This window comes from Beta vulgaris, chromosome 4, assembly GCF_026745355.1.
Source record: "Beta vulgaris subsp. vulgaris cultivar EL10 chromosome 4, EL10.2, whole genome shotgun sequence".
NCBI lineage: Eukaryota > Viridiplantae > Streptophyta > Magnoliopsida > Caryophyllales > Amaranthaceae > Beta > Beta vulgaris.
This window is the reverse complement of record NC_079205.1, coordinates 25,657,738-25,670,207: the sequence shown is the minus strand read 5'-3', so window position 1 is coordinate 25,670,207 and position 12,470 is coordinate 25,657,738. Positions and strand designations below refer to the sequence as shown.

General features: G+C 37.0%; 3 protein-coding genes and 1 non-coding gene across 4 annotated transcripts; all 4 read left to right on the top strand.

The window, feature by feature from the left end:
• Window positions 1-508: 508 nt before the first annotated feature.
• LOC104906698 (uncharacterized) lies at window positions 509-5,383 on the top strand. Its single transcript, XM_010695489.2, has 5 exons — window positions 509-866; window positions 1,060-2,014; window positions 2,123-2,571; window positions 4,638-4,805; window positions 5,292-5,383. The coding sequence occupies exons 1-5, from the start codon at window positions 509-511 to the stop codon at window positions 5,381-5,383; spliced, it is 2,022 nt and encodes a 673-aa protein (XP_010693791.2).
• A 3,951-nt stretch (window positions 5,384-9,334) lies between these two features.
• LOC104906699 (uncharacterized) lies at window positions 9,335-9,913 on the top strand. Its single transcript, XM_010695490.1, has one exon. It carries the CDS (start codon window positions 9,335-9,337, stop codon window positions 9,911-9,913), a length of 579 nt encoding a protein of 192 aa, XP_010693792.1.
• Window positions 9,914-10,666: 753 nt separating this feature from the next.
• Window positions 10,667-10,738, top strand: TRNAP-UGG (transfer RNA proline (anticodon UGG)). Its single transcript has one exon. It is a non-coding gene; the product is annotated as a tRNA-Pro (tRNA).
• A 145-nt stretch (window positions 10,739-10,883) lies between these two features.
• Window positions 10,884-11,716, top strand: LOC104906671 (50S ribosomal protein L12, chloroplastic). The gene has a single exon (XM_010695457.3). It carries the CDS (start codon window positions 10,984-10,986, stop codon window positions 11,548-11,550), a length of 567 nt encoding a protein of 188 aa, XP_010693759.1. The 5' UTR covers window positions 10,884-10,983; the 3' UTR covers window positions 11,551-11,716.
• Window positions 11,717-12,470: the final 754 nt, after the last annotated feature.

Genomic DNA, 12,470 nt, shown 5'->3' with positions numbered 1-12,470 from the left:
TGAATTTGATGATGTGATCAGAGTGACAAAGAAAGTGGAATCTGCTATTGAAATTGAACTTGATGATGTAAAAGATGAGATTGAATACTGGAATTCTTCTGTGGTTTGTTATGTATTGGGGGCTAATCCTCCATTTCCTGTGATGGATGGGTGTTTACGAAGAATTTGGGAGAAAAAAGGGATTGAGAAAGTTGTGGCTATGAATAAAGGAGTATTCATTGTTAGGTTCTTTAACGTTGATCAACGTAATTCTGTATTGAATGATGGATTTCAATTCTTTGATAAGAAACCACTTATTGTGAAGAAGTGGGATTCTGAAATGAATGTATAGAAGGAGGTTTTAAAAATAGTTCCAATATGGATACAACTTCTTGCACTGGATTTGAAATATTGGGGAGAAAAATGCCTATTCAAATTAGTGGCGGGATTTGGTAGGCCATTGAAGCTTGATCAGGCTACAATTAACAAAGAGAGGTTGATGTATACAAGAATTATGATTGAAGCTACAATGAATCAGGAATTCCCTAATAGTATCAGTTTTGAGAATGAAAAAGGTGTAATTATGAATCAAGCTGTAAAGTATGAATGGAAGCCTATTTCCTATGAAGGATGCAAAGGAATAGGTCATACTCAGGTGAATTGTAAGAATGGGCTAAAGGTCCAGGTACAAAGAAAATGGAGACCTAAACAACCAGTAGAAAAAGTTGATGCAGATGGGTTTCAAAAGGCTCAGAAACAGACTCAGGGTCCCCAGAAGAGACCAGAACCTATCATCACATGCAACTCTTTTGATGTATTGGTAGAAGAAGAAGAGGAACAGGAGGTTGTTGAAGGCAAAGGGTCCAATGTAGATAAGGTCCATTATGGTGAGGGGGAGGGAGAACCCCTTGCCATGAATGGATAGTATCCTTAGTTGGAATGTTAGGGGGCTAAATAATATGAAAAAGCAAGTGGAAGTGAGAAATTTCTTAATTTCTCACAATATCAGATTGTTTAGTCTCCTAGAAATAAAGATAAAAGCTCCTTCCTTAGGAGACTTCTATCTTAATGTTTGTTCAGGGTGGTGCATCACAACTAACAACCAATGGCATGGCAATGGCAGAATAATTCTAGGTTGGCATCCTAGTGCTTTCAATGTGAATATCCTTAGGTGTACTAGTCAGTTGATACACACTAAGGTTGAAGTGATTAATGGGGGAAAAAGGTTTCAGTGTACATTTGTATATGGCTTGAATGATAGGTTAGGCAGGAGGGATTTATGGAGTGATCTAGTAAGTTGTACTAAGATTGATTCTCACTGGATCATCTTAGGAGATTTCAACGCTCTTATGAACATTGAAGATAGAATAGGTCAGCCTGTCAGAGAAAGAGAAATTGAGGATATGAAGAGGTGTATGCAAAGGTGCCACATGACTGAAGTGAAAGCAAGTGGGCAGTTCTATACCAGGAATAACAAACAAGAAGGGATTGATAGAGTTTTGTACAAATTAGATAGGGTGCTAGGGAATGAAGAGTGGGTTAATGAATGGTGTTATACTGACGTAATGATTTATTCTGAGGGTGCATATGATCACTGCCCTTTGGTACTTAAATCATTTGTCAATGAAGTGAAGAAAAAGCCTTTTAGGTTTTTTAACATGTGGTGCCAAGCTGAGGATTTCTCTAGCTTAGTGATTCATGGATGGCAACAGACTGTGGTTGGGACTAAGATGTTTCAAATTGTTAGCAAATTAAATCTCTTGAAGAAAGAGTTTAAAAAGCTTAACAATAGCCAGTTTGGTGATGTTTTCCATCAACATTATCTCAAGTATAATACCACGATTCAAGCCCAGAAGAATATGTACAGTAGGCCTGAAGATTTGGTCCTTAGAGATGCTGAAAAGAAGGCTAGAGAGGAATACCATGTTGCATATAGTAACTATGTTCAATTTCTATGGCAGAAAGCCAAAATCAGATGGATTCCCGAGGGGGATGACAATACTAAAACTTTCCACCAGAGTATTAGAGCTAGAAGGTTATAGGAATAGAATTAATACTATAAAGAAAGCGATGGGTCCCGGGCACATAGTTCTCAAGAGGTTACTGCAGCTTTCTTAGATTTCTATCATGAGTTGCTTGGAAGTGATGGCAAGGTCAGGCAAGTTGAGAGTGCCATTATTGAGAAAGGATGTACTCTATCTGATGCTCAACAAGAAATGCTCAATCTGGTGTTTAGTGCTGATGACATAAAGAAGGCCCTCTTCTCTATTCCTGATGATAAGTCACCACGTATAGATGGATACTCCAGCTGTTTCTTCAAGAAAAGTTGGAATATTCTGGGTTTGGATATGGTAGAAGCTATTAAAGAATTCTTTAGGAGTGGTAAATTACTGAAGGAAATCAATGTATCTGCCATTACTTTGATTCCTAAAGTTAAATGTCCTTCATCTGTAGGTGATTTTAGGCCTATAGCCTGCTGTTCAGTAATCTATAAGGTCATCACCAAGGTAATTTGCTCAAGGCTTAGTCTGGTGCTTCCAGAAGTGGTGGCTCAGAATCAGAGTGCTTTCATTGTTGGTAGGAATATTATAAGTAAGTGAAAGTATTGTGTCAGACCGTCTGACACAATACATTTGGTCGGACTAACTCGGATCAAGTGCTTTGATTGGACTTATCTCCCCTACACCAGTGTTGTGCGGATTTGCGATTCCGCCTGAGTTATTTGTCATACTCCATCAAAGTAAACTCCCTTAGATCTCTGTGAGTTCCAGTTTGATCGATGGGGAGGACCACTAGAAATAGCAGCCAATTCAGCAACCGACGATGATCGTAGTTGAAACCTTGAAGACTACGATTGCGCTGCTCTTTCCTCTTCATGACAACTTGATGAAACTCAATAAAGTTGGCTCCTTGGTCCTGCTGAGCAAAAAAAGAAGAAAAAGTATGTTGATTTTGGTTGCATCATTGTAAGTTGTAAGATCTTTTTTTGGACTATTGTCATCAATGTTGATTTAATCATAGAAGGTATCCAGTCATGGTGCAAGGACTTGATGAAAACAGCGGCACCAGTCACATGGGGAGGCCATGGATGTTCCAGATTTTTGTTTATTGTTTGAGTTGAATGTTTTCAGTTGGTTTAATTTTTCTTTCATTTAGTCGAATTTTTCTTTTCAGTTAGTCGAATTATTCTTTCAGTTCGACTTTGTTTTCTTTCAGTTGGACTTTGTGTTCTTTCAGTTGGACTTTCTATTCTTTCAGTTGGACTTTCTTTTCTTTCAGTTAGACTTTCTTTTCTTTCAGTTAGACTTTCTTTTCTTTCAGTTGGACTAACTGAAAGAAATAATGGGCCAACTGAAAGAAATAATGGACTAACTGAAACAAAATGAAGACTACCTGAAGAAAAATGTAGACTACCTGAAAAAGAATAAAGACCAACTGAAACTCAAGTAAGTCTAACTGAAGCACAAAAACCCACTGAAAAACAAAGAACACTAACTGAAAACAAAATGAAGACTACCTGGAAAAAAATTGGAACCACCTGAAAAAAAATTGGAACCACCTGAAAGTCGTCCGACCAAGATTATGGTCGGACGAGTCCAACACAATACGTTCTCTATAAGTAATATTCTACTATGTCAAGATATGGTGAAGAGATTTAGGAAGCCTAGGAATCAAGTAAAGGGGCATCTCATGAAGGTAGATGTAAAAAAAAGCCTATGATTCTATTGAATGGAGCTTTGTGAGAGATTCATTACAAGCCTTGAAATTTCCTACACATTTCATCAAATGTGTGATGGAATGTATTACCACTCCCAAGTTCACTTGGCTCATCAATGGATCAACTGAAGGTTTTTTTGCAGCAAAGAGGGGACTCAGACAGGGGGAACCTATGTCTCCTTTGATATTTGTGTTGTGTATGGATTACATGACAAGAATCCTAAGCTATCTGGGTGATTTGAAGGAATTTAAGTACTTCACAGGCTGCAAAAGCATGAGAATCAACCATCTGTGTTTTGCAGATGATTTGCTTCTCTTTTGTAAGGGAGAGGCTATTTCTGCATATCTACTATTACAAGGGTTGAGGCTCTTTACAGAAACATCTGGTCTTCAGACTAACAACAACAAACACTAGTGGAAAAAACTTCTTTTGCTACTTTACATATGCTTGGGTTATTTAAACAACCCGAGCATTTGACAACCTTTCTAATTTTTTTTAAAAAAAAAATCACTAATGCTTGGGTTTTTCAAAACAATCGGAGCATTTGTCTATTTTAATAAAATTTTTCTACTTATTTATTCTCTTTTCCCCCTATTTACTCATTGGAATTAGAAACCCCATACATATCCCCTTTCTCTCTCCTCTTTTCCTCTCTGCCTCCTATTTTCGTTTCTGAACTTCTCTTCATCGACTTAGGGTTTTCTGGCCTTTTGTCTTTCGTTGTAAAACAAGTTATCAGTTTCTTCAAATTGAGCATCATATATTAGTAGCTTTTCGTGAACAACAACCAACAGTTTTTTATGGAAGACGCTGCTGCAGCGATTTCAGAAGCCTCAGTTCGCCGTTCGATCGGTAAGTTTCAACACTTCTTCTCTCTCTCCTCACTTTCTCTCTCTTTTCTGCTTCAATCATGTCGATAATGATGGATTTGTGTGCGTAGAAAAGAAATATGGTGCGAAGTTGAATCCTAACCTAGAGAGCAAAACCCCTACTGATCTTGACAGAGAAGATTATGACAACGTTCTTGAGGATGTTTGCCCGAAATTTAAGCGCAATCGTGTTGTTGGAGCTGCAACCGCTGTTAAATTTGACCATATTAGCTTGATTGGTGAGTTAAATTCGATTTAGGGTTTTGATTTTCGATTCTTATGTTTCGATGTTGAAAAATTAGTGCCAAATTAGCCGAATTCATGATTGCTTAATCTGTAATGTGTTTGATTGGAGTTCTAGTGTGGCTTTGTTATCTGTTTAATCAAATTTATCTGTAATATGCTTGATTTAGTTAGACGTAGAATTAAGTTGATTTGTTGGAGTAATTCTGGAAGATTATGAGAAGTTTTAGCTTTTTGTTGATGTAATGTATTCAAATTTGCAATTTCGAAGTAGCTGGATTGATTTGGTTTGCGATTTTCATATGTAAATGAGTAAAATTAGGAGGTTTAAACCTCTTTTTGAGTATTATTGGAATTTGCAATTTTCATATATTTACTTGTTAGTAGTTTGATGGGGTGTTGATGGGTGTAAAATTAGGAGGTTTAAACCTACGAAATCCTTATGTGCTTTACACTTCATATATCTTGGGTGTTTACTAAAGTGAACACTTCTGGACACCAATTGAAACAGCAATATAGATCAATTCGTGAGGATAAGTTTTTCCAAGCGTTTAAGTTTAAGTTTTACTCTTAAGATTTGTACAGTTTGGTGTCAGTTGCTTTGATGTCTATTTATGGCCTAGTTGTTGACCTATTTAAGCTTCTATACTCACCATTCCAGCTTCCGCACTCGTACATAATGACAATAGTGTCTGTAAATCTTATCAAAACGTGTGCTATAATATTTTCTATATTACTTTTGCTATCTAAGGCTGCTATTTGAAACTGTGAATTTCTTTCTATTATGTTTTTTTGTTTGGATTGGGTTCGATGCAAATCACGTTGTCTGTAAATCTTATCCTGTCTAAGCACAACATTTTCTTTCTCCAAAAATTCAATCTTATGTTGGAGTTTAAGATCAGGAGAGTTCATTCTGGAACTCTCTACTAGGGCCTCAAGCTCAACAAGCTGGTCCTGGAGCCTGGTTTTGGCATGTTCTAATTCATGGGTTTTCTCAGCAGCAGCTTGATTTATCTTTCTTTCTTGCTCATCCCTTGCAAGTCTAAGCTGCCTCACACATTCTCTCAGAGCTTCATGGAGTTGGCTTACTCGGGCTTCCAGAGCAGACTTTTTTTGTACTTCAGTTTCAAGTTGCTGCTTCAGGGTAGCTGCTTCTTCTTCTGCCTTTTCCCATCCTAATATTCAGAAATCAGTATACTAGTTATAGCATGCAATAAGATAAAAAGTGCAAACGATTTTTCTCCCTCTTCATAGGGATGACGTTTTTCGTTCATATTTATAAAAAAAAAAAATATTTGCCTTAAAGATAGTTTCTCAAATCTCAGAGTGCTGCAAGGGAGTCTAAGGAAATGATGGTCTAAATAAAGTTTGTTAAGGGCCCCCTCATTAAGGAACAAATATCAAGGATGGTCCTAAGAAGTGGTAAATGCCAAGAGAAGAAAAGATATGGTTGGGTAGGAGAAAGAGTTTATTGTGAGTCATGACATCCTACCATAGGAAGCAAGCGAAGAGAAAAGCATCAGATGATGGACTGTCAGTCTGTTAGTCCCTATAACAGAAGAACTCCTGAGCTTTTCTAAGATGGTGGTGAAATTAGTTAAAAGACTGTGCCGATGTTTCTTTTTGGTTGGATTGGGTTCAATGCAAATCACGTTGTCAGTCGGGACGTGCTGAATGGTAGTGTAAGACCATAGATTTTGGGTATATAGTAATCACGGCTAGCAGTTCTTGTTTCTTCAGTACCTGATTCACTTTGCTCGTTGTTTGTGCATAAGTTCAGGAGATTTATCTATTTATTTTTTTTGCCAAAAGTTGTGATATTTGCAGTGCAACCCTTTTCAATGTTGTGCATCGTATTTGAATGAGGATGATAAATACTTTCTTTCTAGATATACAATGTGTACATGTATTTATTCTCCACAGCTCTGGTTCTATATTGTTCTATTTGAGAAGGATGACCACTACTTTGTGCTTATATGTGTTGATGGTGGCTGGAAGAAGAAAGATCCTTGGGGATGCAAAAGGTTGGCAGGGTATTCTCTTCTATGGAAGAAAAATAAGGGGTCATACAGTAAACTAGTTTGTTTGAGTGCATGGAGTTTCATGTAATATGGTTAAAGTAAATCCTTTAATGTTATATACTATGATGTATACGTTATTCATTTTTCAAGGTCTTTAATTTTTAATGGCCTCCTCTCTTTATCTTAGCTTACTAGCACCCCATGTGCTGCGATATGGTCTTAACTTCGTTTTAAATTTGTTGGCTTTACATTTATTTGTTGATTTGAAGCAACTAGCTACCATTACAGCTCGCTCTGTCGGTCCACAAGCAAGGTCTCTCTCGCGGGCCAAAAGTATTTATTCCACTCGCTTGTCTCTCTCTACAGTTGCTGCTTGAAAGTTATCTCTTTTTTTTTGTTTACTCATCGATAAAGAAAGTAGCTTGTGTCTTTAATTATATTATACCTAGGTTTTAGAAGTAGCTTTTGCTTGTTACTTTATTGATATTTTTTCTTATTCGAGAAGTCAGGTTGGGCTCTATAAATTGCTTTTCTTAAGAAATTGCAAAACTCTTTCATCTCGAATTTGCTCATATTTCCTTGCTGATGGTTTCAGTAGTTATTCCCTCCTAATTAATTTTTTAATTTGCAGGCGAATAAGAAAACCAGAAATAGGGCTCTATAAGTTGTGTAAGATGAAGGTATATATATCTGTCTCATCATCGTAGGTACAATGTTATATCTCACTCCCCATTAATTGGAGTATATTATATATAGTTTCAATAAATATTTATGTGGATGATCAGAGAATTAAGTGAGTCCTGTAATTATGTGTTTGTATTATTATTACACTATGACAAAAGTTTTATAGCGCTCTTTGCTGCTGTTGTTGCTGCTGTGCTGCTTCGTTGGGCACGTCTGCAGGTGCTGCAACAGCTATTTCATCTTGAATTAGATTATCTTCTGCACAACTCTTTATAAAGGTACTGTCTTTCTTCCTTTCTCACTTACTTCTATTGCTTAATTTTTTTCATAAATCTTCTTTGTTTTGTCAGTAACTAGTATCACTTTGTGATTTTTCTGGCCTTAATTTCAAGGTTATAGGTTACAGTTTATATGTGGTTTTAAGATGATCATTTCATGTATATCACTTTTCTTCATATAGTTAGGTAGTTTTTTTATTAGTAATAATTGATATGTATGTATGTTTTTTCCCTATGATGCACTAGAAGTTTTAGCAGGGTCTGTCTTATTGTCAACAAAAACTTGTTTATCATCATTTCTTTTAGACTCGGTTTTTGTAGCATTCTTAGCTTCTTGCACTTCCTTCTCAAGCTTTGTCAATTTTTTTACCAGAAATTTGTCTAAACTGGGTAACTCTGGCTCTTCTACTGGCAGCTTTGTCCTCTCACTTCATTAATGGAGTAATCTATGCTACTGACAGCTGATTTATCCTGCATTTTATGACTCTTTGTATCAGCCAAAGCAGCACTCAGTCCACATGTTGCAACAATTGTTGCCAGAGAAGCCAATTGTTGTTTATTTGTAGTATTTCTTTGAACCCATAATTGTATTTTTAATTTGCAATTGTTGTTTATTTGTAGTATTTCTTGTATTCAGGAACAAAAATATATGAAATATAACTTTTTACCTATATATAATTGATTATGTATTAATTTAGTGTAAAAAAAAAGCAAAAAAAAAAAATTTTTTTAATTTTTTTGGGCCTCAAATGCTCCGGTTTTCCTTAAAAACCGGAGCATTTGGTAGAGCAAATGCTCCGGTTTTTAAGGAAAACCGGAGCATTTGTGTTGCCAAATGCTTCGGTTGCAACCGGAGCATTTGTAAGAGTCTCAAATGCTCGTATGGCGTCTGCTACGCATGCAATACGGAGCATTTGCGGCCCAAAAAACCGGAGCAATTGAGATTTTTCTACTAGTGAAATCAGCATTCTATAGCACTGCCATGGACAACAATGAAGTTGCAAGGATTGAACAATTTTCAGGGTTTAAACATGAACAATTGTCATTCAGATAGCTAGGAGTTCATATAAACTCTAAGAGGTTGAAAGCCAGTGAATGTGATGCCTTAGTGGAGAAGATGACTAGTATAATCAGATGTATGCTGAAGTACTAGGAATCTCTCTTTTACTAAGCATTCATAGCTACTGGGCTCAAATATTCATTCTCCCTAGCTCGATCTTGGATGTTGTTAACTCAATTTGTAGAAACTTTCTATGGAGTGGGAAACCGATAGGGGAGAAAGTTAGGCACACTAAATGGGCTGATGTGTGTGATCATAAGAAGGTGGGGGGCTTAGGCTTCAGAAGTATCAAGGAATGGAATACGGCTGCTGTTGGAAAGTTGGTGTGGCATATAGGAAGTAAAAAAGATGAACTCTCGGTGAAATGGGTCCATACTGTGTATGTGAAGAAAAATAACTGGTGGGAGTGGCAAGCACCAATAGGAGCAAGTTGGATAATGAAGCTGTTATGTAAGATAAACAATGAGCTGGTTTAGCTAGGGATGTCACAGTGGAACAATCAGCATAATTACTCTATCAAGAGTGTTTATCTGAAACTCATGGAAGGCAAGCCTAATGTCCAGTGGGCAAAAGCAATATGGAACAGAATGAGCTTGCCAAAACATAAATTCATAGCTTGGATAGGCATCCAAGCAAGATTAAAAACAAAAGACAAGTTGTATCAATTCAATATCAATCCAGATGATAGATGCTGCTTATGTGGAGCTGAAACAGAAAGTCATGCACATTTGTTTTTCAACTGTGTGTATAGCAAGGAATTGATTAAGAAGCTTCTAATCTGGGTGGATGTTAACTATGCTACTAGATCCATACAACAGTGGTTTAGATGGATTAGAAGCAGTTATAGTGGTTCCAAGCTGAGGAAGAGTATTATGTGCACTGTGATCGCTGCTGCAATCTATCAGATTTGGAGGAATAGGAATACTGCCTATTGGTTGTCTAAAGTGTACAACGTAGATTACGTTCTTAAAGATACAAAATATATAGTGAAGAATAGAATCAATATGTGTAATAATGCAAAGTGGAGCAGTGTAGACATTAGATGGGTGGATGCTTTGTAATTTGATTGTACTAAGGCCTATTGTGGCCTGTTAATTAATTTGTCCTTTCACTAGGGACATATAGTGTACATGGTATTTTTTGGAGATATACAATTACTTACTTACCAAAAAAGAAAAGAAAAAGACATACTTATGTCTCCACAATAATATTATAACAATAACATATTTGTATTGTTATACTTCCTCCGTTCCATAATAAGTGAAACATAGGAATTGGACACAAGATTTAATAAATATCACTTTCAAAAGCCAAAAAGTCATTAAATACCCTTTTCACTATCAAAAGGAGGAGAGAGAAAAACAAACCACACAAGTTTGTGATGGGCACTCTTGTCATTTTGTCACTTTCTTTTTTCCATTTAAGGTATGTTTCACTTATTTTGAAACGTTCTAAAATAGTAAGTGTTTCACTTATTATGGAACGGAGGAAGTATTAAACTAAGAATATAGAGTCGACTTCTTTTTCAAAAAAAAAAATGATAAGAAGAAATTCTCTAGGCTGCCTTCGCACAGGGTCCCCACCCAGAGGTCTATTACAAGTCAGATACCTTCAACCCTCCTCTCCTCTTAAATCCCAAGCAAATACTTGAAATAGGAATTGAACCCTAAACTTTTTCTTAGAGATGATTGAAAAACTTACCACTTGAACCAATCTCAATTCCTAAATAGAGTCGACTTCATACCTGTAAAGGTATAATCAAACAACTTTGGAATAGGACATTATCCCTTGCACAAACATCTAGATTAAGTAGTGGGCATTTGGTCTAGTGGTATGATTCTCGCTTTGGGTGCGAGAGGTCCCGAGTTCGATTCTCGGAATGCCCCGCAATATGCTTTTTTTTTCCCAAGTACCCCTCAATATCTAAAGCAATTATTTAACACCTTCTCCGGCCCATTATCGTCAAATCCAATCTAATCCCCTCATCTTCTTCGACCCAAACAACTCCTTAAATATATATACTCTCCCCCACCAGTCACTACTGACTACTATTCTCCTATCCTTGTTCACTCTCTTATCCTACAATCTATCCTCTCATTTCCTCTCTTCAGTCCTAAACAAGAGAGAAAAAATGGCAACAGCAACACTCTCAACCCTCAACCTTCCTTCTCTCTCCTCCCACTCTACTCCCTCCACCTTCCCTAAAATCCCACAACCTCTCCAATTCCCCTTCCGCAACAACAACCCACTTTCTCTCTCCTCAACTCGCACCACCCGTTTGCGCCCCATTTCTGCCGTTGAGGCCCCTGAGAAAATCGAACAACTGGGCACTCAGCTGTCCGGCCTCACTTTGGAAGAAGCCAGGGTTCTCGTCGACTGGCTCCAGGACAAGTTGGGTGTCTCAGCCGCATCATTCGCTCCTGCTGCTGTTGTCGCTGCTCCTGGTGCTCCTGGTGCCGATGCTGCACCTGTTGTCGAGGAAAAGACTGAGTTTGATGTCTCCATCGATGAAGTTCCTAGCAATGCTAGAATTGCTGTTATTAAGGCTGTTAGGGTTTTGACTAGCCTCGGCCTTAAAGAGGCTAAAGAATTGATTGAGGGTTTGCCTAAGAAATTGAAGGAAGGGGTTTCTAAAGATGATGCTGAAGATGCTAAGAAGCAGCTTGAAGAGGCTGGTGCTAAGGTCTCCATCGTTTAATTTTACTTTTCTAATCTTGGTAAATGTTGGGGTAAATCTTTTCTTCGAATTTAGCTACTTTAATAGAGATATTGGTTTAGATGTAGTCATTTTGTGAATTTTTTATTGTTGCTTTCATGTGCTTTTGAGAATTCAAAGGTTAAGAATGGAAAATTTAAACATAAAACATGGTTTTGGTTGCTTTTGCTCTGTTTTCTCTGCTTGTATTTCCTCCAACAACACATCTTATCCAGGGATAGGGATGGCTTTTGGGAGTTTGATTGGATATAGTTGAATGTAGATCCCTTTTCTTGGTACGTCGGTAAGATTGAATGCTTGCCTTTTGATTATAAGGGTTTTAGTTATGTAATGAAATTACATGTTCACAGGCCCGATACTGATTTTTTGGGGTTCTAAACTTCTAGGCAAAATAATAGATTGGTTTTTTTTTTAAATAAAATAAAAATATTTTATAGTAGTTCTATGAAATAAACAGTTGCTCAAGCGAATACAAATTTGCGAATAAATTTACAAAAAAAAAATTGTTTAAGCAACTTAGATGCCATCATCTAATACATAATAAATAATATCATAAAAAACGGGTTCTACGAGCATTTCGAAATGTAAAATCATTAATGATACAACGCGTCTTGCATGTGGCTGGCTACACGCAAAATTACAGGTGTGGTCGCGCGCGATACTGTCAGCTCGTTAGCTCGTCAGCTCATTTTCAAATGGATGATCGTATCTGTTTCTAATCGGAATCGAGCTTTTGATCAGGCGTTGGAAAGCTATCGAGCCAAATTTTTATCTCCAACTTGAATCTTCCCAAAATATTAAGTATACTATGAGATATTACTCGTTCCTTTACAATGGAACTAGAAATAAAATACCTCGCTTTATTCTTCTTGCTCCAATGCTGATCCAGTATCAATTAGGAA